Source organism: Oenanthe melanoleuca, chromosome 25, assembly GCF_029582105.1.
Source record: "Oenanthe melanoleuca isolate GR-GAL-2019-014 chromosome 25, OMel1.0, whole genome shotgun sequence".
In the NCBI taxonomy this organism is placed as follows: domain Eukaryota; kingdom Metazoa; phylum Chordata; class Aves; order Passeriformes; family Muscicapidae; genus Oenanthe; species Oenanthe melanoleuca.
Genome location: NC_079358.1, coordinates 2,247,474 through 2,273,793, shown reverse-complemented (window position 1 = coordinate 2,273,793; position 26,320 = coordinate 2,247,474). Strand labels below are relative to the sequence as shown.

Below are 26,320 nucleotides of genomic sequence, written 5' to 3'. Positions count from 1 at the left end.
TCAAGATTTTTGGGATTGTTTCCAGGGAATTCTCTCCCAATTGCAATCAGCAACTTTTAAAAATATTTTGTGGCTTTTTTTCGGTGTAAAACTTCCAAAAAATGCCAAAAAATCAGATATTTTTGCTCTGAAAAAATCAGGATTTTACTCCTAATTCCTGCTGGGATTGTCCCAAATGAGAATTAATTAATTTTAGTGATTATTCATTTATTTATTATGGAATTTGCCTGTTTTTTCCCTCTCTCCAGGAATGTTTATTTGGGAATTTCATTTTTTACATCCCTGCTTTTACAGGGAAAAATACCCCAAAAAATGAGATATTTTTGCTGTTTTCCCTCAAATTTTGAGCTATTTTTCCTCATTTTTGGGCTACTCCCCCCTCATTTTTTTTTGTCTATTTTCCCCTCTTTTTTTTTGGGCTATTTTCCCTCATTTTTGGGGCTGTTTTTTCCACTTTTTTTTTTTTTTTTACTGTTTCCCCCCAGTTTTGGGAATTTTCCTGCCCAAACTCATTCTTTACCCACAACCCAAAACCTCTTCTGGGTACCCTGAATTCTGAATTTTTCTCCTTAAATCTCATCCCAAAGATAAAAGATTTTTCTCATTATTTTTAATCGTTATTTTAATCAACATTTTGGCACCTGGGAAAAGAGAGTTTAATAAAAAATTCTATTTTTAGCAGCACAAAAAGCGTGGGAAGGGCCCATCCCAAATTTAAATTAGTCCAGAGATAAAAATCTGCTTTGGCTCAGAACAACTTCCCTAATTAGTCCTTAATTAGTCCTTAATCATCCCCAGAATCCCTAAAAATCTCCTTTCTTTACTTTGGAATTCATTGTGGCACAGAAAATTTGGGTTTATTCCTAAAAAATTTAAATTAAATTAATTAAATTAAAAGTTTGAGAGCTCAGGGTTCTCCAATTTCTGTCCCATCCCAAATTTCATGAGGAATGTGAAAAAAAAAAAAAAGGAATTAAAGCAAGATTTGAAATATACTTAAGTGCTTCATGTATTTAAATTAAAATATATTAAATTAGTAAAAATAAAATTTACTTTATTATTCTCATTCTCCTGTTCTGATGGATTCTTTCCCAGATGTTGGATCCTGATCCTTCCAAGGTGGAGAAAATGGGGAAAATTTGGATTTTCAACCTTGAAATTCCTGCCTGGAACTGCTTCCCTAAAGGAGAAAGAAAAAAAAAAAAACCAACTCAACTCAATTAAATTCATATTCTAATTCAAAATATGGATAAAACAATAATTAGTAACCAATAATGAATTAATAATAATAATAATAATAAAATAAATAAAAATAAAAATATTAACGACAAAGATATTATTTCAAACATTGCTTTAAACAGAAATTATTTAAAATACAAATCACATTTTAAAACAGAATTAATGGCAAAATTTAAAACTCTAAATTTATCACAAATAACAGAACCTGTTTATCCTAATTAGCCTGATTTCCCCCATTTTTGACCTGTTTTTTTTACTCTGTTTTGAGGCTGTTTTCCCCATTTTTGTTTTTGTTTTCTCCTCATTTTTGGGCTGATTTCCTCTCATTTTTTGGGGCTATTTTTTACCACTTTGGGCTGTTTTTCCTCTTTTTTGGGGGCTGCTTTCCCCCATTTTTTTCTATTTTCCCTAATTTTTTGGGGCTATTACTCCCCATTTTAGGTATGTTTTCCCCCCGCATTTTTAGGCTGTTTTCCACTAATTTTTTTGACTCTTTCCACCCTTTTTGGGGCTGTTTTTTCCTCATTTTTTGGGGCTGTTTTCCACCATTTTTGGTCTGTTTTTTCCTCATTTTGGGGCAGTGCTTCCCCATTTTTAGTATTTTTTTTTCTCTTTTTTTTTAGGCTGTTCCCCCCCATTTTGAGGCTGTTTTCCCCCATTTTTGGTTTGTTTTTCCTCACTTTGGGGCTGTTTCCACCCTTTTGGGGACGGTTTTTCCACATTTTTGATCTGTTTTTCCCTAATTTATGGGAAATAAATTGCCCCAACTTATGAGGTTGCTTTTCCCCTTTTTTGGTGTTTTTTCCTCATTTGGGGATGACTTCCCCTCATTTTTGGGGCTGTTTTTCCCCATTTTTGGTCTGTTTTTTCGTCGTTTTGGAACTGCTTTACGCCACTTTTTGGGTTATTTTTTCCTCATTTTTGGGGGCTGCTTTCCCCTATTTTGGGCCTGTTTTCCCTCATTTTTGGGGCTGATTTCCTCTCTTCTTTGGGTTTTTTTTCCCCCTCATTTTAGAGCTGCCTCAGGTAGAGAATTTTTAGCCTCAAGGGGGAGATTTTTGACCAGGGAGCACCTTGGGAACCAAACTTCTCACCTGAGCATGTCAAGGGCGGCAAGGTGGGTGAAACCCATCCAGGTAGATCCAACACTTGCCTGAGGTGGGAGATTTTTGCCTTAAAGTGGAGAATTTTTTGCCTTAAGTGGAGAATTTTGGCACCAAGCATCCCTCAGCGGTGAGGGCTGACCGCCCCTCACAGCCCTGAGGGGACACCCTGCCCCCTCAGCCCGTGAGGCAGCACCGCCCGCTTCTCCCGCCATTCCCCGACCCCTCAGCCCCGCGGCCATGGCGGATCCATGAGGGGCAAAGCCGTGAGGAGCGCGCGGGGGTCGCGACCCAGCGCCGCCATTTTCCCGCCCTTCCCCTTCCCTCCCTCAGCCGCCTCAGGGCCCGGCCCCGTGACGTCACCGCGCGCAGGAGGAAGTGACGTCACCGGTATCCCTCCGCCGGCCAGGTCCCCTTTTTGTGTGTGTGGTGTGTCTGTTGTGTGTGTGTGGTGCGGCTGCGGGCGCCGCGCGCCTGTATCAGCCCGCCGGGCCCGACGACCTTTTTTTTTATCCCCCCCCCTTTTCCGTGAGGGGTGAAGTAGAGGAGGGAGGGGGGGGGAAAACCCACACGCACGCCAAGCACGGAGCCGCCCCCCGGCAGAACGTACAGAGGGCGAGCAGAGCCAGGGATAATTCCTTCTTCATCACCATCTTCATCCTCCTCCTCAGCATCCCGCCAAGTGTGAGGCGAGGTGGGGAGGGGGGCTCATGTCACCTGCCCCCGCGCCCTGCGGGGAGAGGAGAGCGGAGCCCCATAGGAGCGAGCGGCGGCAGCGCTGAGGAAGGTGAGGCGGGGGTCGCGGGGAAATGGGGGGGATGAAGGCAGCAGAGCCTCCCGGGGATGACGGCGACAGCGGCGGGAGATGGAGGTGGGGGGGAATCGGTGACGGTGGAACCGGCTCGAACCGCCCGGGAATGGGGGAGATGGAGGGAATGAAGGAGAAGGGGGGGGGGCGGCAGGGCCGGAGCGCGCCGTACACAAAGCGGTGGCGGGAGGAGGAGGAGAAGAGCAGCAGCAGCAGCAGGAGGAGGAGGAGAAGGAGGAGGAGGGAGGGCTCGGGGTGCCGAGGAGGGGCCGGGGAGGAGCCGCGGCCGCTCCCGCCGGGCCCCGGGCGGGCGCTGAGGGACGCGGAGGGATCCGCTCGCAGCCCTCACGGCCCGGGGGGCGCGGTGAAGCGGCCGCCCTCAGGGGAGGGGGGCGGCGGTGATGCGGCCCCGCCGCCGCTCCCTCCGCGCATCCCCTCCCGCCGTACCGGGGATCCCCTCACGGTTCCCTCACGGTGCCCTCACGGTCTCCCCCTCGGGTCGCCACCAGCGGGGTGAGGAAGGGGCGGTCGTGTCCCTCCTTTCTGTCGGTGCTGCCGCCCCCTCCTCTCTTTGGCGGCGCTGCTTCGCTGGTGGGCGGCCATGTTGGGCACGGGGATTATTTTTCGCTCTCTTTCTTAGCCGCCACAATACGCTGAGGGTGTGTGGGGGGGCTTTTCCCGGAGTTCTCGGGAGAAGCGGCCTTTTCCCGGTTTTTAAGGCAGGTTCAGGAAAAGGGGAGGGTTTGTTATAGCGGTTTGCGGGGTGCGACCAGCCCCCCTCTCCATCATCCTTGGCCTTGCTGGTGCTTCACCTTCGCTGAGTGAGTGCGTCTCTAGCGCCCTGAGGGGTGGGAGCCCCTCGGCCACAGGGATTTGGGATGGGGATCCCAATGTTCTCCTCAGGGATTTGGGATTGAGAACCCAATGTTCTCCTCAGGGATTTGGGGCTGGGATCCCAATGTTCTCCTCAGGGATTTTGGATTGAGATCCCAATATTCTCTTCAGGGATTTGGGATGGGGAATCCCAATGTTCTCCTCAGGGATTTGGGGTTGAGATCCCAATGTTCTCCTCAGGGATTTGGGATGGGGATCCCAATGTTCTCCTCAGGGATTTGGGGTTGAGATCCCAATGTTCTCCTCAGGGATTTGGGATGGGGATCCCAATGTTCTCCTCAGGGATTTGGGGTTGGGGTCCCAATGTTCTCCTCAGGGATTTGGGATGAGGATCCCAATGTTCTCCTCAGGGATTTGGGGTTGAGATTCCAATGTTCTCCTCAGGGATTTGGGATGGGGATCCCAATGTTCTCCTCAGGGATTTGGGATTGGGAACCCAGTGTTCTCAGGGATTTGGGGTTGGGATCCCAATGCTCTCCTCAGGGATTTGGGGTTGAGATCCCAATGTTCTCCTCAGGGATTTGGGATGGGGATCCCAATGTTCTCAGGGATTTGGGGTTGAGATCCCAATGTTCTCCTCAGGGATTTGGGATTGGGAACCCAGTGTTCTCCTCAGGGATTTGGGGTTGGGATCCCAATGTTCTCCTCAGGGATTTGGGATTGGGAACCCAGTGTTCTCCTCAGGGATTTGGGATGGGGATCCCAATGTTCTCCTCAGGGATTTGGGATGGGGATCCCAATGTTCTCCTCAGGGGTTTGGGATGGGGATCCCAATGTTCTCCTCAGGGGTTTGGGATGGGGATCCCAATGTTCTCCTCAGGGATTTGGAATGGGGAACCCAATGTTCTCCTCAGGGATTTGGGATTGGGAACCCAATGTTCTCCTCAGGGATTTGGGGCTGGGATCCCAATGTTCTCCTCAGGGATTTGGGGTTGAGATTCCAATGTTCTCCTCAGGGATTTGGGATGGGGATCCCAATGTTCTCCTCAGGGATTTGGGATTGGGAACCCAGTGTTCTCCTCAGGGATTTGGGATGGGGATCCCAATGTTCTCCTCAGGGATTTGGGATGGGGATCCCAATGTTCTCCTCAGGGATTTGGGATGGGGATCCCAATGTTCTCCTCAGGGGTTTGGGATGGGGATCCCAATGTTCTCCTCAGGGATTTGGGATGGGGATCCCAATGTTCTCCTCAGGGGTTTGGGATGGGGATCCCAATGTTCTCCTCAGGGATTTGGGGCTGGGATCCCAATGTTCTCCTCAGGGATTTGGGATGGGGATCCCAATGTTCTCCTCAGGGATTTGGGATGGGGATCCCAATGTTCTCCTCAGGGATTTGGGGCTGGGATCCCAATGTTCTCCTCAGGGATTTGGGATTGGGAACCCAATGTTCTCCTCAGGGATTTGGGGCTGGGATCCCAATGTTCTCCTCAGGGATTTGGGATGGGGATCCCAATGTTCTCCTCAGGGATTTGGGATGGGGATCCCAATGTTCTCTTCAGGGATTTGGGGTTGGGATCCCATTCCTCATCATCAGGAATTTTGGGTAGGAAGGCAGGAATGTCAATCCTGTATCCCCAATGAGAACTTTGGAATAACAACCCCAAATCCCTGAGGAGAACATTGGGATCCCCATCCCAAATCCCTGAGGAGAACATTGGGATCCCAACCCCACCCTTGTCCCAAATTTTCCCTCCAGTGTCACACTCAGGAGCAGCTCCATTTCCTCAGTTTGGGAATATTTGGGAGAATTCCTAGAATTTGGGAATACTTAGAAAATTCCTTGTATTTGGGAGAATTCCCAGTATTTGGGAATATTTGGAGAATTCCCAGTATTTGGAAATTTTCATCCCAAGGTTTTTGTGGAATTCTCTCCGTGCCAGGGAGCTGGGAAGGGATTGGGATCCTGCTTCCCAAAAAATCTGATTTTATTTGGATTCATCTGATTCCAGCAGATGGCCCACCAGAAAAATTCTTAAAGGTGCTGAAAAAAATAATAGTAATAAAAAAAATTTAAATAAGTCAAAATAAAAATAAATTAAAAAACCAAAGTTAAAAATAATAAAATTGTAGAAAGCCAGAATAAAGAAAAAAACCCGCAAAATCAAAATTTAAAAATCAAAATTAAAAAAAAAATTAAATTTGTTTTTTGAAATATAATTTATTTATTTTTTAGAATTTTTTCTTTATATTTTATGTTTATTTTTGTTTGTATTTTATTTTTATGTCTTCCCAATTTTTCCTTTAAATCCCCAATTTCTTGGAATTCTCCTCCCAGTGCTTCCCAGCCTTGGGAATTCTCTCTGATGTTTCTGCCTGGGTCAGAGAATCATGGAAAATTTTCCTGGAATGGGGGGAAAATTATTTATAATTTATATTAGCATTTATATTTTTATTTTTATTTTATTTATAATAATATTTTTAATTTTTATTTCTTACTTTTGTTATTATTTAAACGTAATTTATGTTTGTTGTTTTAACTTTTAATTTTTAATTTAAGTTTTTATCTTAATCTTAGTTTTGTTTTTAATCTCATTTCTATTTTTGCTTTTGTTTAACTTTAATTTAATGATTTTATTTAATTTTTATTTCTTAAAAAAATTGAATACAATTAAATTTAATTTTAATTTTGATTAAAAGCCCCCAAACCAAAGCTGGGCAAAAAAATACAATTTTGGGTCAATCCAGGGAATTTTCATCCTAGATTCCAAAGAATTCCTTGGAAAGAAACTGAGAATTAAAACTTCAAATTCCTCAGTGGGAAAAGAGGGAAAAATTTCCAAATTTTTTTGAAATCCTGGAATTTTCCTTGGGTAAAAAAACCTGAAAATTTCCATTTCCATTTGATTTTCTTTGGGATTTCGAGTTCTAAATCCAACCCAACCCATTTATCCCCATCCCTCCTGTTGGGCAATACAAATTTAGGGATTTTTTTAGTTCCAAATTCCCATTTTTTGCCACTTTTCCAGGATGGCAGACACGGATCTTTTCATGGAATGTGAGGAGGAGGAGTTGGAGCCATGGCAGAAAATCAGCGACGTCATCGAGGACTCCGTGGTGGAGGATTACAATTCCATGGAGAAAAATTCCACAGGTAAAACTCCCCCCCATGTATTTCCTTCATATCCCCCCCATATTTTTCCCCCATATCCCCCACTTTTTCCCCCTTTCCCCACAGATTTTTTCCCCCCATACCCTCTGCGTTTTCCCCCCACAACCCACGGATTTCCTCCCATATTTTTCCACATATTATTCCCCCCATATTTTTCCCCCCATATCCTCCCCCTATATTTTCCCCCCACATTCCCACAGATTTTTTTCCCTATATCCTCCTGAATTTTACCCCATTTTCCCCATGTCTTTTTCCATATATATCCTGAATTTTCCCACCTTTTCCCCATGGATTTTTCCCGTATATCCCCTAGATTTCCCCCTGTCCCCATGGATTTTTCCTCATTTCCCTACAGATTTTTCCCCCACATTCCCCAGGATTTTCCCCATGGATTGTCCCACTTTCCCCCCATATTTTCCCCCATATCCCCCCATATTTTTCTGCCATATCCCTGATATTTTTCCCAATATTGCCCCATATTTTCCCCTATATCTCCCCATATTTCCCCCCCCATTTTCTTCTATATCCCTCCATATTTTCCCCTATATCTCCCCATATTTCCCCCCATTTTCTTCTATATCCCCCCATATTTTCCCCTATATCTCCCCATAATTCCCCCCCCCATTTTCTTCTATATCCCTCCATATTTTCCCCCTTTCCCCAGATTTCCCCCCCATATTTTTCCGCCATATCCCACAGATATTCCCCCCTCATACACCACGGATTATTTCCCCCATATCCCCACAGACTTTTTCCCCCATATCTCCACAGACTTTTCCCCCATATCCCCCATATTTTCCCCCTATATTTTCCCCCCATATTTCCCCCAATTTTCTTCTATATCCCCCCATATTTTCCCCTATATCTCCTCATATTTCTCCCCCTATTTTCTTCTATATCCCTCCGTATTTTCCCCCTTTCCCCAGATTTCCCCCCCATATTTTTCCGCCATACCCCACAGATTTTCCCCCCTCATACACCACAGATTATTTCCCTCATATGCCCACAGATTTTTCCCCCATATCCCCCATATTCTCCCCATATTTTCCCCCCATATTTCCCCCCTATTTTCTTCTGTATCCCCCCATATTTTCCCCTATATCTCCCCATATTTCCCCCCATTTTCTTCTATATCCCTCCATATTTTCCCCCTTTCCCCAGATTTCCCCCCACATTTTCTCCCATACCCCCCCAGATTTTTTCCCCTTTCTCCCCACATTTTCCCCCATACCCCCCCAGATTTTTTCCCCTTTCTCCCCATATTTTCCCCCATACCCCCATACTCCCATTCCCACAGCAGTCCCTGTGTTGCAGGCTCCCACCCCGCTGCCCAGCCGGGCGCTCAGTCGCTGCTGCTGGCGCAGAGCCCCGCGCCCGGCCTGGGGGCCGTGGTCACCCAGCCCCTGCTGCGCCCCGTGCAGCTGATGCAGAACGCCAACCACGGCACCACCCCCCCTGCAGGCACCCAGCCCATCTTCATCACCACCCAGGTGAGTGCCCAGCCTGGAAATCCGTGGAAAAATCTCCATTTCCTGGGAAAAATTCCCATTTTTTTGCTCCGTTTTTGGTGCTTCGTTTCCTGTCCCATCAAATCCTCTCAGGGTTCTGGGATGGGGTTGGACCTCGCTGCAGGGTTTGATTTTTATGGGAAGAGCCCCTATAAAATTGGGAGTTCCTTGGAAAATCCATGGGAAAACCTCGATTTCCCAGGAAAAATCCCCATTTTTCAGTGGTTTTTAATGGTGTTTTTCCATCACACCAAAATCCCTCAGGGTTGTGGGATGGGGTCAGACCTCACTGCAGGTTTTGGTTTTTATGGGAAGAGTCCCTTCCCTGGAAAATCCCTGGAAAACTCTTCTTTCCTGGGGCTGACAGATCCCTTGGGTTCCAGGGATTATTTTCAGGTGGATTTGGGACCTTTGAGGGTAGATTTGTGCCATTTTGGGGTAGATTTGGGATATTTTGGGGCACGTTTGGAATATTTTGGGTAAATTGGTGCCGTTCTGGCCGCAGGGGTTCCCGGTGCGGAACGTCCGGCCCGTGCAGAGCCCCATGAACCAGGTGGGGATCGTGCTCAACGTGCAGCAGGGCCAGACAGTGCGACCCATCACCCTCGTGCCAGGTAATTAACCAATTAACTAATTAATTAATCATTAACGATCATTAATCACCACCAGAAACTGTTAATAATGATAATAGTGATAACGATGATGAGTGACCAATGCAGAGCCCAATGAACCAGGTGAGCCACATCCCCCTCGTGCCAGGTAATTAACCAATCTATTAATTAAAACCATAATTAACAACAATAATGTTTTTCCCTGTTTCCTCCCCGTTTCCAGCCCCAGGAGCCCAGTTTGTTAAGCCTGCTGTGGGCGTGCCCCAGGTGTTCTCCCCGGTGGCTCAGGTGCGGCCGGGCAGCGCCAACGCCTTCGCCACCGTCATCCCGGCCACGCTGACCCTGCGCAGCACCGTGCCCCAGGCCCAGGCACCCCAGCAGAGTGAGTGCCTCACCCCAAACTTCTGTCATCCCAAACTTCTGGTGTCCCAGATTTCCGGTATCCCAAATTTCTGTGGGATTTGGCGCGGAAAAATCTCAGAGTTCACATTTTGGACAGCATCCTTCACACGATGGGCAATGAGGAGAAGCTCAGGGAGTTTGGGTTCAAAAGTTTGGGAATTCCTGGCTGGAAATTATTGGGCTTTTTTCCAAATACAGGGTGGGGAATGAGGAGAAGCTGGGGCAGTTTGGGTTGAAAAGTTTGGGAATTCCAGGCTGGAATTCCTTTGGGGTTTTGTTCAAAGACAGGTTGGGAAGTGAGGAGAAGTTGGGGGAGTTTAGGTTCAAAGTGGTTCAATCTGGGAATTCCTGGCTGGAATTCTAATAGAATTTTGTCCAAACCTAAACTGGGAAATGAGGAGAACTTGGGTTCAGTTGGGGTTCAAAAGTTTGGAAATTCCTGTCTGGAATTTTGTCCAAACCTAAATTGGAAAATGAGGAGAATCTGGGGTCAGTTTGGGTTCAAAAATTCGGGAATTGCAGGCTGGAATTCCATTGGAATTTTGTCCAAACCTAGACTGGGAAATGAGGAGAATCTGGAGCAGCTCAGCTTCAAAACTTTGGGAACTCCAGGCTGGAATCCCCCTGCAGTCCCCCAGACCCCTCTCTCTCTCTGCAGTGAGCATCGCCAGCTTCGTCACGGTGAAGCGGCCGGGCGTGCCGGGCGAGGCCAGCGCCGGCGGCCCCGAGGTTGCCAAGCTGGTGAACACGCTGGGCACGGTGCCCTCGCTGGCCCACGGCCCCTCCTCGCTGGCCCACGGCCCCTCCTCGCTGGCCCACAACAGCAGCCCCGGCGCCGGCCAGCGCGGCGCAGCCGCCGAGAGCGCGGCGTCCTCGGCGCCGCTCAAAGGTCAGTCCTGGGGGGGGAAAAAATTTGGGATATGAAGGGCGGTCTGGGGTCTTTGGGTTTGGGTCTTTTACATTTTGGGTTATTGGGAGGGGAAATTGGGTTTAAATCCTTTAAATTTGCGTCTTTGGGAGGCAAAATTTGGTTGAAATCCTTTAAATTCCGCATCACCGGGAGGAAAAACTTAGTGTAAATCCCTTAAATTCAATGTCATTGAATGGCAAAATTTGGTTTTAATCCTTTAAATTCCACGTCTTCGAGAGGCAAAATTTGATCTAAATCCCTTAAATTCATTGTCGTTGCAAGGCAAAATTTGGTTTAAATCCTGTAAATTCCACATCACTGAGAGGAAAAATTTTTTGTAAATCCCTTAAATTCAATGTCATTGAAAGGCAAAATTTGGTTTGAATGCTTTAAATTCCACATCACTGAGAAGAAAAATTTTTTGTAAATCCCTTAAATTCAATGTCATTGAAAGGCAAAATTTGGATTTATGGGGCATTCCGCATTTTTGGTAGGCAAAATTGGGTTTGAGTCCCTTAAATTCCATTTCATTGGGAGGAAAAATTTGGGATTTAAGGGGCATTTCAGGTTCTTGGAAGACAAAATTTGGGTTTTGCTCCTTTTAAATTCAATGTTGTTGGGAGCCAAAATTTGGATTTAAGGGGCATTCCAGGTTCTTGGCAGTCCAAATTGGGTTTGAGTCTTTTAAATTTTGTATTATTGGGAGGTAAAATTTGGTTTAAATCCTTTAAATTCTGCATCTTTGGGGGGCAAAATTTGATTTTTGCCAATTTTTTGGCTGGGAAAAGTACAAGGTTTTGGGATTTTTATGGGATTTTTTGGGGATAAACCCAGAATATGGGATTTTTTTAATGGAATTTGGGATTTTTTTTTGGGATTTCCCTGCAGGCAGCTCCTCCCCTGTGCCCAGCCTGGACCTGCAGGATGGAGGCAGGAAGGTCTGTCCCAGGTGCGACTCCCAGTTCCGCGTCACCGAGGCGCTGCGGGGACACATGTGTGTAAGTGACCCTGGTACGGGCCCTAGGCCCGGCTTAACCTCGGGGCTCAGCTCTAGGCACGGTTTAACCAGTGGGGATCAATTCCAGACCGGGTTTAACCAGTGGGGATCAATTCCAGACCCAGCTGAATGAGTGGGGATCAATTCCAGACCCAGTTTAGTTTGTGGGGATTAACTCTAGACCAATTTAATGAGTGGGGATTAAGTCTAGATCCAGTTTAGTGTGTGGGGTTTAACTCTAGATACACTTCAGTGTGTGGGGATTCATTCTAGACCAAGCTTAATAAGTGGGGATTAACTCTAGACCCAGTTTAATGAGTGGGGATCAATTCTAGATCCAGTTTAGTGTGTGGGGATTAACTCTAGATCCAGTTTAACGAGCAGGGATTAATACCAGCTGCAGTCCCAATCTCCCCAAACTAATTACCCCAGTCACAGTTTAACAAACAGAGATTAACCCCAGTCCAGTCTTCCCACACTAATTAACCCAGCCCCAGTTTAATGAGCAGGAATTTAATCTAGACCCAGTTTAAGGAGCAGGGATTAACCCCATCCCCAGTTTAATGAGCAGGGATTGATCCCAGCCCCAGTTAGATTCGGGATTAATTCTAGACCCAGTTTAAGGAGCAGGGATTAACCCCATCCCCACCCCAATCTCCCCAGTCTAACGAGCAGCCGTTAATCACCCATTAATGACCCGTTAATCCCCCGTTAATCCCCCCTCAGTACTGCTGCCCGGAGCTGGTGGAGTTCCTGAAGAAGCGCAAATCCCTGGACTCGGAGCCGGCCCCGCCCGGCGCCAAGGCCCCGTCCCCCGCCCAGGGCGCGGCCCCGGCCCCGCCCCCGACCCCGCCCAGGGCCCCCGAGCCCGGGGAGGGCGGGGCCGACCCCGCCCAGGCCAAGCTCATCATGCTGGTGGATGAGTTCTACTACGGCAGAGATGGGGGCAAGGGGGCAGCGGTGCCGCCCTGCCCCAGGGTGCCAACGTCCTTCCGCTGCCCCCACTGCACCAAGCGCCTCAAGAACAACATCCGGTGAGTGGTAATTAACCGTTAATTACTGCTAATTAGTCATTAATAGTCTGGGAATGGGGTAATGGGGCAGCGGTGCCCCCCTGCCCCAGGGTGCCAAAGTCCTTATGCTGCCCCTAGTGCACCAAGCGCCTCAAGAACAACATCCGGTGAGCCATTATTAATTAATTAGTGTTAATGAGTCATTAATTAGTAATTAATAATCAGGGAATGGGGTAATGGGGGCAATGGTGCTGCCCTGCCCCAGGGTGCCAAAGTCCTTATGCTGCCCCTACTGCACCAAGCGCCTCAAGAACAACATCCGGTGAGCCATTATTAATTAATTAGTGTTAATGAGTCATTAATTAGTCGTTACTGATTGGGGAATGGGGTAAAAGGGCAGTGACGCCCTCCTGCCCCAGGGTGCCAACGTCCTTCCGCTGCCCCCACTGCACCAAGCGCCTCAAGAACAACATCCGGTGAGTGGTAATTAACCGTTAATTACTGCTAATTAGTCATTAATAGTCTGGGAATGGGGTAATGGGGGCAATGGTGCTGCCCTGCCCCAGGGTGCCAACGTCCTTCCGCTGCCCCTAGTGCACCAAGCGCCTCAAGAACAACATCTGGTGAGCCATTATTAATTAATTAGTGTTAATGAGTCATTAATTAGTCGTTAATGATTGGGGAATGGGGTAATGGGGGCAATGGTGCTGCCCTGCTCCAGGGTGCCAAAGTCCTTATGCTGCCCCTAGTGCACCAAGCGCCTCAAGAACAACATCTGGTGAGCCATTATTAATTAATTAGTGTTAATGAGTCATTAATTAGTCGTTAATGATTGGGGAATGGGGTAAAAGGGCAGTGACGCCCTCCTGCCCCAGGGTGCCAAAGTCCTTCCGCTGCCCCCACTGCACCAAGTGCCTTGAGAACAACATGCAGTGAGCAATTAGCCATTAATTAGGCATTAATTAGGCATTAATTAGGCATTAATTATCCAGGAATAACCCAGGAGTAACCTGGGAATTCTCTGGGAATGTGGGAATGATGGGCAGTGGGATGCGGGCACCTCAGGAACAACTCCCTGTGAGGAATGATCCACGAATTCTCCAGGAATGATCCATGAATTCTCCAAATATCCATGAATATCCCAAAAATGGGCTGAGAATGATACGCACAGTGATTTCTGCTGGGATGAGCTTTGGGAATTTAGGGACTAATTTTGGGAGTTATGTCCCTGCAGATTCATGAACCACATGAAGCACCACGTGGAGCTGGACCAGCAGAACGGCGAGGTGGACGTGCACAGCATCTGCCAGCACTGCTACCGCCACTTCAGCACCCCCTTCCAGCTGCAGTGCCACCTGGAGAACGTGCACAGCCCCTACGAGTCCTCCAGTCAGTGCTTCCTCCTTTTCCTGGGAGTTTTTATCCTTAAATCTGGATAAATTCCCTTCCCTTCCCTTCCCTTCCCTTCCCTTCCCTTCCCTTCCCTTCCCTTCCCTTCCCTTCCCTTCCCTTCCCTTCCCTTCCCTTCCCTTCCCTTCCCTTCCCTTCCCTTCCCTTCCCTTCCCTTCCCTTCCCTTCCCTTCCCTTCCCTTCCCTTCCCTTTCTCCCCCTTTTCCCCCTTTCCCACACCCCTCAAACTCTGAATTTTCCCAACTTTTTCCTGTTTTTCCCGTTTTTTTGGGGCAGCCAAGTGCAAGATCTGCGAGTGGGCGTTCGAGAGTGAGCCGCTCTTCCTGCAGCACATGAAGGACACCCACAAGCCTGGGGAGATGCCCTACGTGTGCCAGGTGTGGAGAAACCCTGCAATTCCCGCCTGGAATTCCCAATTTTCTCCTCCCTAATCTGGAATTTTCCCATTTTTCCCATTTCCCCGCTCTCTAATCCCTTTTTTCCCATTTTTCCCGTTTTTCCACCTCTCTAATCCCATTTCCCCCCATTTTTCCCATTTTCCCCCCTCTCTGATCCCATTTTTCCCATTTTTCCCCTTTCTGCCATTTCCCCCAATCCCATTTCTTTCCCATTTTCCCCTCTCTAATCTCGTTTTATCCCCATTTCCCCCCCATAATCCCCTTTTCCTATTTCCCCCAATCCCATTTTTTCCCATTTTCCCTCTCTCTAATCCCGTTTTCCCCCCAATCCCATTTTTCCAATTTTCCTCCTCTCTAATTGTGTTTATTCCCATTTCCCCCTTTTTCCTAATCCCCTTTCCCTCTCTCTAATGCCATTTTTTCTCCTCTCTAATCCCATTTTTCCCATTTCCCCAGGTGTGCCAGTACCGCTCCTCGCTGTACTCGGAGGTCGACTCCCATTTCCGCCTCATCCACGAGGACACGCGGCACCTGCTGTGCCCCTACTGCCTCAAGGTGTTCAAGAATGGCAATGCCTTCCAGCAGCACTTCATGAGGCACCAGGTGAGCCAGGATTCCAGGGAATTCCAGGGAATTCCATGGAAAAACTGGATTTGGGGAATGCCGGATTACCGGGATTTACTGGAGAAAAATGGGGTTAGGAAAACGAGATTTGGGAATCCCCTGTGGGAATTCCCTTCCAGCAGCACTTTGTGAGGCACCAGGTGAGCTGGAATTCCAGAAAAAAATGGGAATTCCAGGGAAAAATGGGATTTAGGGAATGGTGAATGAATGGGATTCCCTGGGTTTGGGAATTGTGAGCAAATGGGGTTTGGGTGATGGGGTAGAGAAAACAGCCACACCTTCCAGGAGCGCTTTGTGAGGCACCTGCTGAGGCAGAATTCCAGGAAATTCCATGGAATTCCACGGAAAAATGGGATTTGGGGAATGCTGAATGAATTTGGGTGGGAAGAGCATGTACCACTGCAACAAGTGCAGTTTTTGGTTTGAGCACCCACTTAGAACTCAATAAACGATTGAAACTTAGTGATACCTACTTAATACGAAATAAATAATTAATGATTAATTACTAATTAATGGCTGATTAATTTTTTATTCCAGAAGAAGAGCGTGTACCACTGCAACAAGTGCCGGCTGCAGTTCCTGTTTGCCAAGGACAAGATCGAGCACAAGCTGCAGCACCACAAAACCTTCCGCAAGCCCAAGCAGCTCGAGGGGCTCAAACCCGGCACCAAGGCACGCAATTCCCAAAATTCCCAAAATTCCCAGCATTCCAGGGGTTATTCACAGGGTTATTCCCAAAATTCCAGGGGTTATTTCCAAAATTCCAGGGTTATTCTCGGAATTATCCCTGGGGTTATTCCCGGAATTATTCCTGGAATTCCTGCAATTATTCCCGGAATTATTCCTGGAATTCCTGCAATTATTCCCGGAATTATTCCTGGAATTATTCCCAGGATTCCTGGGGTTATTCCCAGAATTATTCCTGGAGTTATTAATGGAATTATTCATGGAATTCATTGGGAATTTAATGGGAATTTGCTGGTATTGGGAGCTTAATGGGATTCATTGGGAACTTAATGGTATTAATTGGGAATTTAATGGGATTCATTGGGAATTTAATGGGAATTTCTTGGTATTGGGAATTTAATGAGATTCATTGGGAATTTAATGGGAATGTCCTGGTATTGGAAATTTAATGGGATTGACTGGGAATTCACTGGGATATTTCACTGAATATTTCCCACAATTAACTCTTGCTTTCCCAGCACTAATCACCGCCGGAATTCCGTGGGCAAACCCCAATTTTCCCGGTTTCCTGTCCCGTCCCCAGGTGACGATCCGGGCGTCGCGGGGCCAGCCGCGCTCGCTGCCGCTGGAGCCGCACGGGACGGGAGCGGAGCCGGCGCCGCCGGGATCCTGCGCCGACCCCCAGCCCCTGTTCCTGTGCCACAGGAACCAGCCCAGGAGGGCAGGCAAAAAAACGTGAGAGGTTCTGGGGGAAAAGCAGGAAAAATTGGGGATTTTTGAGGAAAAAACAGGAAAAAAATGGGATTTTGGGGAGAAAACGGGGGAAGTGAGAGGTTGGGGATCCCCAGCCCCTGTTCCTGTGCCACAGGAACCAGCCCAGGAGGGCAGGCAAAAAAACGTGAGAGGATCTGGGGGAAAAACAGGAAAAAATGGGAAAAAATGGGATTTTGGGGAGAAAACGGGGGAAATGAGAGGTTTGGGTTCCCCAGCCCCTGTTCCTGTGCCACAGGAATGCGCCCAGGAGGGCAGGCAAAAAAACGTGAGAGGTTCTGGGGGAAAAACAGGAAAAAATGGGAAAAAACGGGGAAAAAATGGGATAAAATGGGATAAAATGGGATTTTGGGGAGAAAACGGGGGAAATGAGAGGTTGGGGATCCCCAGCCCCTGTTCCTGTGCCACAGGAACCAGCCCAGGAGGGCAGGCAAAAAAACGTGAGAGGTTCTGGGGGAAAAACAGGAAAAAATGGGAAAAAACGGGGAAAAAATGGGATAAAATGGGATAAAATGGGATTTTGGGGAGAAAACGGGGGAAATAAGAGGTTTGGGTTCCCCAGCCCCTGTTCCTGTGCCACAGGAACCAGCCCAGGAGAGCAGGCAAAAAAACGTGAGAGGTTCTGGGGGAAAAGCAGGAAAAATTGGGGATTTTTGAGGAAAAAACGGGAAAAAATGGGATTTTGGGGAGAAAACGGGGGAAATGAGAGGTTGGGGATCCCCAGCCCCTGTTCCTGTGCCACAGAAATGCGCCCAGGAGGGCAGGCAAAAAAAGTGAGAGGTTCTGGGGGAAAAACAGGAAAAAATGGAAAAAAATGGGATTTTTGGGGAGAAAACAGGGGAAGTGAGAGGTTTGGGGTTCCCCAGCCCCTGTTCCTGTGCCACAGGAATGCACCCAGGAGGGCAGGCAAAAAAAGTGAGAGGTTCTGGGGGAAAAACAGGAAAAAATGGGAAAAAATGGGATAAAATGGGATTTTGGGGAGAAAACGGGGGAAATGAGAGGTTTGGGTTCCCCAGCCCCTGTTCCTGTGCCACAGGAACCAGCCCAGGAGGGCAGGCAAAAAAATGTGAGAGGTTCTGGGGAAAAATGGGATAAAATGGAAAAAAATGGGATTTTTGGGGAGAAAACAGGGGAAGTGAGAGGTTTGGGATCCCCAGCCCCTGTTCCTGTGCCACAGGAACCAGCCCAGGAGGGCAGGCAAAAAAATGTGAGAGGTTCTGGGGGAAAAAATGGAATTTTGGGGAGAAAACGGGGAAATGAGAGGTTTGGGTTCCCCAGCCCCTGTTCCTGTGCCACAGGAACCAGCCCAGGAGAGCAGGCAAAAAAACGTGAGAGGATCTGGGGGAAAAACAGGAAAAAATGGGAAAAAATGGGATTTTTGGGGAGAAAACGGGGGAAGTGAGAGGTTGGGGATCCCCAGCCCTGTTCCTGTGCCACAGGAACCAGCCCAGGAGGGCAGGCAAAAAAACGTGAGAGGATCTGGGGGAAAAACAGGAAAAAATGGGAAAAAACGGGGAAAAAATGGGATAAAATGGGATAAAATGGGATTTTGGGGAGAAAACGGGGGAAATGAGAGGTTTGGGTTCCCCAGCCCCTGTTGCAGTGCCACAGGAACCAGCCCAGGAGGGCAGGCAAAAAAACGTGAGAGGTTCTGGGGGAAAAATGGGAAAAAATGGGATAAAATGGGATAAAATGGGGTTTTGGGGAGAAAACGGGGGAAATGAGAGGTTTGGGGTTCCCCAGCCCCTGTTCCTGTGCCACAGGAACCAGCCCAGGAGGGCAGGCAAAAAAACGTGAGAGGTTCTGGGGGAAAAACAGGAAAAAATGGGAAAAAACGGGGAAAAAATGGGATAAAATGGGATAAAATGGGATTTTGGGGAGAAAACGGGGGAAGTGAGAGGTTTGGGATCCCCAGCCTCTGTTCCTGTGCCACAGGAACCAGCCCAGGAGGGCAGGCAAAAAAACGTGAGAGGTTCTGGGGGAAAAACGGGAAAAAATGGGAAAAAACGGGAAAAAATGGGATAAAATGGGATTTTGGGGGAGAAAATGGGGAAAAAGTGGAATGTGTGCTAAAAAAGGGGAGGTTTGGAGTTCCCCAGCCCCTGTTCCAGTGCCACAGGAATGCCCCAAGGAGAGCAGGCAAAAAAATGTCAGTGGTTCTGAGGGAAAAACCAAGATTTTGGGAAAAAATGGGAAAAAACGGGAAAAAATGGGGATTTTGGGGAGAAAATGGGAGTTTTGAGGTTGGGTTAGGAGAGGTGGTGCTGGAAGAGTCCCTGAGTGAGCTGGCAATAGAAAGCAGCAAGATTTTATGGGAAAATGGGAATTTGTGGGAAAAAACGGGAAAAAATTGGGAATTTTTGGGAAAAAAAACGGGGGAAAAAATGGGAATTTTGGGGACAAAAAAATGGGAGTTTTGGGGTTGGTTAGGAGAGGTGGTGCTGGAAGAGTCCCTGAGTGAGCTGGCAGGAAATGTCAGGATTTTTTGTGGAAAAAAATGGGAATTTTGAGAAAAATTGGGGGGGAAAATTAGGGTAAAAATGGGAATTTTGTGGAAATAACAGGAAAAAATAGTAAATTTTTGGTTATTTAATTATATATCTAGTTATATTATTTTTTAATTGTTTAATAATTAATTATTTAATTATTTAATAATTAAATAACAATTAATTTCTATGAACTCCATCCCAAATCCTCCCACTCCCCTTTCACCCCAACTTCCTCAATGCCGTCAAACCCATCCCAAAACTCCAAATTTTGCCGGTTTTGGCTGGAATTTTGCTGTTTTTTGCCAGAATTTTGCCAGAATTTTGCTGTTTTTTGCTGGAATTTGCCTGAACGTTGTGTTTTTGGCCCCAGGGGCGGCCTGGGCCGGCAGACGTGCCTGGAGTGCAGCTTTGAGATCCCAGATTTCCCCAACCACTTCCCCACCTACGTGCACTGCTCGCTGTGCCGCTACAGCACCTGCTGCTCCCGCGCCTACGCCAACCACATGATCAAGTACGGGGGGTTTGGGGGGAAAAACGGGGATTTTGGAACAAAACAGGAAAAAAATGGTGAAATAATGGGAGAAAACGGAGAAAAAATGGGGAAGAACGATGAAAAAATGGGGAAAGACAGCAGGAAAATTGCCAAAAAATGGTATGAAATATGGGGAAATTCCTGCTGGTTCTGTGCCTACACCAACCACATGATCAAGTACAGGGGTTTGGGGGGAAAAACGGGGATTTTGGAACAAAATAGGGGAAAAATGGTGAAATAATGGGGGAAAACGGAGAAAAAATGGGGAAGAACGATGGAAAAACAGCAGGAAAATTGCCAAAAAATTGATGAAATATGGGGAAATTCTGTTGGTTTTGTGTCTATGCAAATCACATGATCAAGTACAGGGGTTTGGGGGGAAAAATGGGGATTTTGGAACAAAACAGGAAAAAAAATGGTGAAAAACGCTGAAATAATGGGAGAAAACGGAGAAAAAATGGGGAAGAACGATGGAAAGACAGCAGGAAAATTGCCAAAAAATGGATGAAATATGGGGAAATTCCTGCTGGTTCTGTGCCTACACCAAGCACATGATCAAGTATGGGAGGTTTGGGGGGAAAAACAGGGATTTTGGAACAAAATGGGAAAAATGGTGAAATAATGGGGGAAAACGGAGAAAAAATGGGGAAGAAGGATGAAAAAATGGGGGAAAACAGCAGGAAAATTGCCAAAAAAATGATGAAATATGGGGAAATTCCTGCTGTTTCTGTGCCTACACCAACCACATGATCAAGTATGGGGGGTTTGGGGGGAAAAATGGGGATTTTGGAAAAATGGGGAAAAAAATTGGGGATTTGGGGAAAAAAAAAACGTGAAGAAAATGGTGAAGAACGGTGAAAAAATGGGGAAAAACAGCAGGAAAATTGCCAAAAAATGGATGAAATATGGGGAAATTCCTGCTGGTTCTGTGTCTGCAAATCACAAGTACGGGGGGTTTGGGGGGAAAAATGGGGATTTTGGAACAAAACAGGAAAAAAATTGTGAAAAATGGGGAAAATGAAGAAAAAATGGGGGGGAAATGCCCAAAAAATGGGGAGAAACGGGGGGGAAATGGCCAAAAATTGGGGAGAAATGGGGAAATTCCTGCTGGTTCTGTGTCTGTGCAAACCACATGATCAAGTGTGGAGAATTTGGGGGAAAAGATGGGGATTTGGGGAAAATGGGGATTTGGGAAAAAACGGGGAAAAAAAAGGTGAAAAACAGTGAATATTACTAAAAAAACAGAAAAAAAAGTAAAAAATGGGGAAAAAATGGGGAATTCTTTTAAAATATGGTATTTTATATTAATTTATGGCTTATTTTATATGGATTTTAGGGGATTTAATTGGTTTTTAAAAGGGATTTTTTATTATTTACTATTTTCTCTAATTTTTTTCCCCTTCCCAGCAACCACGTTCCCCGGAAAAGCCCCAAATATTTGGCTTTGTTCAAGAACTACACAGCCAGGTATGGAAAAAATTCCCAAAAAATTCCAATTTTGGGGGAATTCCAGCCTCTGGGAATTCCCAAATTTTTTATTCTGGGGGAAAATCTTGAGAGTTTGGGATTTTTGGGATTTATTGTTTCATTCCTGCTATATTCTAGAGGTGGAAAATTTTAAATTCTAATTATTAATATTTATTTCATTATGTAATTATTAACAATAATTTAACTTTATTACTAATGATTTAATTTGATTTGATTTAATTAAATTTTATTTTTACTAATTTTATTAATAGCATATAATCAATAAATAAAGATTTAATTTTTGATCATTTAATTATTGAGGGATATTTTTATATCTGTTACTAATTTTTTTTTTTCTCTTTTTCTTCCCTTTTCCTCCCTTTTTCCTTCCCCTCTTTCCCCCCTTTTTTTCTTTTCTCCTTTTTTCTGCTTTTTTCTCTTTTTTTTTCCTTTTTCCCTCCTTGTTCTCCCCCATTTTTCTTCTGTTTTCTCCCCTTTTTCCCTGCTCTTTTTCCCATTTTTCCCCTTTTTTTCCCATTCCCAGTGGGGTGAGGCTCTCGTGCTCCTCCTGCCTCTTCGTCACCTCCGAGGGCGACTCCATGGCCAAGCACTTGGTGTTCAACCCCTCCCACGAGTCCAGCAACATCATTGGCCAGGGTGAGACTGGGGGAAAAATGGGAAAAAAATGGGAAAAAATGGGAAAATTGGAAAAAACCCTAGAAAAATGGGGGAAAAAGCCTGGAAAAACGGGAATAAATCAGAATAAAAAGTGAAATATTCTCTTTTCTTCCAGGGCCTTCTTGGATATCACATTCCAGGTGAGCCAAAAATTCCTGTTTATCTTCATTCCATGGGATTGGGAAATTTTTCCTCTTATTTTTGTCCCGTCTTCTCACACTTTTGTCGCTTTTTTTTCTCTTTTTTCTCATATTTTTGTCCCTTTTGCCCCTCCTTTCCCCCCTTTTTCTCCCCCATTCTCATTTACGTCTCCTTTTTCCTCCTTTCCTTTCCTTTCCTTTCCTTTCCTTTCCTTTCCTTTCCTTTCCTTTCCTTTCCTTTCGTTTGATTTCGTGTACTTTCCTTTCCTTTCCTTTCCTTTCCTTTCCTTTCCTTTCCTTTCCTTTCCTTTCCTTTCCCTTTTCCCTTTTCCCTTTTCCCTTTTCCTTTCCCTTTTCCCTTTTCCCTTTTCCCTTTTCCCTTTTCCCTTTTCCCTTTTCCCTTTTCCCTTTTCCCTTTTTCCTCCTTTTTCTCCTTCCCTCCTTTTTTCTTTTTTCTCCTTCCCTCACTTTCCCCTCTTTTTTCCTTTCACCCCCTTCCCCTTTTTTTTAAATTTCCTTTTCTCTTTCCTCCCTTTCCCTCTCCTCCACCCCCCAAAAACCCCAAAATTTCCATTTCCTCCCACAACCTCGTTTATTTTACATTCCAGGCACACCCAAGACACCCAACCCCACCCGCAAACCCCATCCCCACCTCCCCCACCAAAACCCCAGACACCCCCAAAACCCCAAGAACCCCCCCAAGCCCCAAACCCAGCACCAGAACCAGCCCAAAAAGACCCCGAGCCCGGCAGGAAGGAGCAGCTGTCGGTGAAGAAGCTGCGCGTGGTTCTGTTCGCGCTCTGCTCCAGCACCGAGCAGGCGGCGCAGCATTTCCGCAACCCCCCGCGCCGGATCCGCCGCTGGCTGCGGCGCTTCCAGGCCTTCCACGACGACCACCCCGAGCTCTCCGAGGGCAAATACCTCAGCCTGGAGGCCGAGGAGAAATTGGCAGAGTGGGTTCTGACCCAGCGGGAGCAACAGCTGCCGGTCAACGAGGAAACGCTTTTCCAAAAAGCCACGAAAATCGGGAGGTCTTTGGAAGGGGGGTTCAAGATTTCCTACGAGTGGGCGGTGAGGTTCATGCTGAGGCACCACCTCAGCACCCACACGCGCCGCGGCGTCGCCAACCCTCTGCCCAAAGAGATCCAAGGCAACGCCGGCGCCTTCATCGAGTTCGTGCAGCGCCAAATCCACCGGCAGCGCCTTCCCCTGGCCATGATCGGCGCCGTGGATGAGATCTCCCTGTTCTTGGATGTGGAGGTGCTGGGCAGCGACGAGCGCAAGGAGAGCGCGCTGCAGACGGTCGGCAACGGGGAACCTTGGTGCGAGCTGGTGCTGACCGTGTTGGCCGACGGCAACGTCCTCCCGGCTCTGGTCATCTCCAGAGGTCACCACCCCTCTCCGGCCACCATTCCCGACTCCATCTTGTTGGAATCCAAGGAGAACGGATGCGACGACGACGAGATCATGGAGTTGTGGGCGGCCAGGGTGTGGAGGAAACACACGGAGTGCCGAGGCGGCTCTTCCAAAGGGATGTTGGTGCTGGATTGTCACCGGACCCACCTGTCCGAGGAGGTGCTGGCCGTGCTCAGCGCGGCCGGAACGCTCCCGGCCGTCATCCCGGCGGGATGCAGCTCCAAAATCCAACCTTTGGACGTCTGCATCAAGAGATCCTTAAAAAATTTCCTGCAAAAAAAATGGAAAGAACGAGCCAAAGACCTGGCGGATTCCGACTCCTCCGCGCTGCTCCAGCTCCTGCTGGGGTGGTTGGGAGAAGCTCTGGAAATCCTCGGGAATTGCCCGGAGTTAATCCGGAAATCTTTCCTGCTGGCCAGCGTCTTACCGGCACCGGCCGGCAATTCGGCGTCGCCGCGCAGGAACGGCGACGAGCAGGAGGAGCTGATCGCCGCCATGGAGGAGAGGCTGGAGATCGCCAAAAGCCGGGAATCGTCGCCGGAATTGCCGGAAAACGACGACGCCGAGGCCGATCCCGAAATCCTGCACCAGCTCTTCGAGGGCGAGAGCGAGGCCGAGTCCTTTTACGGATTCGAGGAGGCCGATTTGGAGCTGATGGAAATCTGAGAATTCCTGGAAAATAAAAAAAAATTTGAAAGAATTTTAAAAAAACAATAAAAAACAAAATGGACGGATTCATGCCGGAAGTGGCCGGATTTGAAGGGATGTTCCGTGGTTTTGGGCACGGAAATTGAAGGATTTTCCTGGTTTTTGGGCACAGAAATTGAAGGATTTTCCTGGTTTTTGGGCACAGAAATTGAAGGATGGTCCTGATTTTTGGAGGTCCAAACTCGCCCTAGAAATTCAGGAATATTCCCAAATTTTGGCCCACAAAATTAAAGTATATTCCTTGTTTTTGGAAATCCAAACACCCCAAAATTTAGGGGAAGTTCCCTACTTTTGGAAGTCCAAACTTGCCCCAAATCTTCAAGGATATTCCAAATTTTTGACCCCAAAATTCAAGGGTATTCCCAGTTTTTGGAAATCCAAACACACCAAAATTTAGGGAAAATTCCCTGTTTTTGGAGGTCCAAACTTGCCCCAGAAATTCAAGGGTATTCCTGATTTTTGACCCCTGAAATTGAAGGAAATTCCCAGTTTCCTGCCCTCAAAACTTCAATTATATTCCCAGATTTTGACCTCCAAATTCAGGGATATTACCAGTTTTTTGGCCCCAGAAATTCAACATTATTCCCAGTTTTTGGAAATCCAAACACCCCAAAATTCCCTGTTTTTGGAAGTCTAAACTTGCCCCAAAAATTCAAGGATATTCCAAATTTTTAGCCGTAAATATTAAGGACATTCTCAATTTTTTGAAATCCAAACTCACTCAAAAAATTCAAGAATAATTCCCAATTTTTGACCCCAGAAATTCAAGGATATTCCCAATTTTTGGCCCAAAATTCAAGAATATCCCCAAATTTTTGGCCCCAAGACCAAAGACATCCCCAATTTTCGGAACATCCCAATTCCCAAGGGATTTTTTTGAGGATTGCCAATTCCGGATTTGCCGTTTCCGCCGATTTTCTGGGAGGATTTTCGTGGCTTTTTTCTTTTTTTTTAATTAAAAAAAAAAGAACTGAAAAAAAAAAAAGAAAATATTGGATTCACTGTGTTGATATTTCCTTGGAATTCTCGTGGGTGGATATTTTTTGGGAATTTTCTTTACCTCACTTGTACCATAATTCCTGATTTTTAGCGGAATTTTGACGTCGTACGTGCCCCGTTTTTTTTTTTTTCCCAAGAAGACAAAAAATCCCCAAAATTCTGGGAATTTTTCTTGCTTTTTTCCTCAAATTTTTTTAAATTTAACCCAAAAATTTCCTCGTTTTTACAGAAATTGGCCGTGAAAATTGGGGTTTTTTTAAATAAAAAATGGGAATTTTGACAGAATTTTGGTGGAATTTTTTTCCCACCCCGACCTTGATTTTCTCAGTTTTCCCCCCGAAAAAATTCCTGCTTGGGGGGCAGAAAACCCCCAGATTTTCCTTGGATTTTCCCCTTTTTTGGAGTGTTATCAATTTTATTTAAAAAATAAAAAATCCTGGAAAAACTTTGCCTTCCTTAGGATCGGAAAATCCGGGATTTGGGACTAAAAACCCGGAAAAATCCGTAAAAAAAGATTTTGGGTTGATTTTTCACTGCCAGCTCCGATTTTTTACCAGAATTTGCATGTTTTTGGGAAAAATGTTTGATTTTTTTTTTTTTATTAAATTATAAAAAATTCATGGAATTCCCAAATTCCAGAAGCACCCAGCACCTGTTTTTCCATAAAATTTGTGGAGTTTTTTTTCTTTTTTTTTGGGTTTTTTTCCCGAAGAAAAACAGGAAAACATAATAAAAAATTTAAAAAAAAATTCAAAAGAAAGAAATTTAAAAATAATTAAAAAAAAATATGGATCAGCTTGGAATTGTACAGGAGTGGAAAACGTGGAATAAAAGCAGGGAAATGGATTTATAAATAAACGTTGTTTTTATTGTGGAAAAAAATTTATTTTATTTTCTTTTATTGGGTGGAAAAATCCCAAATTAAATTAATAATAAAGGATCAGAATTAATTTTTTTTTTCCATGAAGAATTCCTTTGTTTTTTAAGGAAAAGTTGGGAAAAATCTGCTGGAGGAATGTTGGGAGTGGGGAGGGGAAAAATTCAATTTAAAACGAATTTTTGTGGTTTGGTTACTGAAATATTCCAAGACTTAGGGAAATTCCTTTAATTTTTATTGAAATATTCCAATATTTTATTGGAAATATTTGGATGTTTTATGGAAATTTCCTTATTTTATAGAAATATCCAAATATTTTATTTAAATTTCATTTATTTAAATTTTCTTTAAATATTTTGTTTAAATTACAACATTTAATTGAAATATTCCAATATTTTATTGAAATATTCCAATATTTTATTGAAATATTCCAATATTTTATTGGAAACTTTGGGGGAGGATTCCCAGGTTTTTTGAGGATTCCCAAATTCCCCTGGACTTCCCAGGCTCCATCCCAAAAGGGTTTTTC

The 26,320-nt window shown here is 45.9% G+C and overlaps 1 protein-coding gene and 1 long non-coding RNA gene across 2 annotated transcripts; one reads left to right on the top strand and one right to left on the bottom strand.

Moving 5' to 3' along the window:
• Positions 1–302: 302 nt before the first annotated feature.
• On the bottom strand, positions 303–3,465 carry LOC130263487 (uncharacterized). Its single transcript, XR_008842328.1, has 3 exons — positions 2,953–3,465; positions 2,334–2,412; positions 303–1,180 (listed from the first exon to the last, which is right to left on the bottom strand). It is a non-coding gene; the product is annotated as an uncharacterized LOC130263487 (long non-coding RNA).
• On the top strand, positions 3,044–25,796 carry POGZ (pogo transposable element derived with ZNF domain). Its single transcript, XM_056511079.1, has 18 exons — positions 3,044–3,129; positions 7,012–7,136; positions 8,469–8,644; positions 9,168–9,276; positions 9,497–9,655; positions 10,334–10,564; positions 11,474–11,583; positions 12,309–12,616; positions 13,830–13,984; positions 14,282–14,382; positions 14,860–15,006; positions 15,565–15,699; positions 16,298–16,449; positions 19,345–19,485; positions 20,914–20,973; positions 21,518–21,630; positions 21,767–21,791; positions 22,400–25,796. The coding sequence occupies exons 2-18, from the start codon at positions 7,013–7,015 to the stop codon at positions 23,871–23,873; spliced, it is 3,720 nt and encodes a 1,239-aa protein (XP_056367054.1). The 5' UTR covers positions 3,044–3,129; position 7,012; the 3' UTR covers positions 23,874–25,796.
• Positions 25,797–26,320: the final 524 nt, after the last annotated feature.

Bases quoted from the DNA above. Each gene is read 5' to 3' on its own strand.
- POGZ (XM_056511079.1), top strand. From the start codon at position 7,013: ATGGCAGACACGGATCTTTTCATGGAATGTGAGGAGGAGGAGTTGGAG. The intron at 9,277-9,496 runs GTAATTAACCAA...CCCCGTTTCCAG, and splicing joins ACCCATCACCCTCGTGCCAG to CCCCAGGAGCCCAGTTTGTT. The intron at 13,985-14,281 runs GTCAGTGCTTCC...TTTTTGGGGCAG, and splicing joins CAGCCCCTACGAGTCCTCCA to CCAAGTGCAAGATCTGCGAG.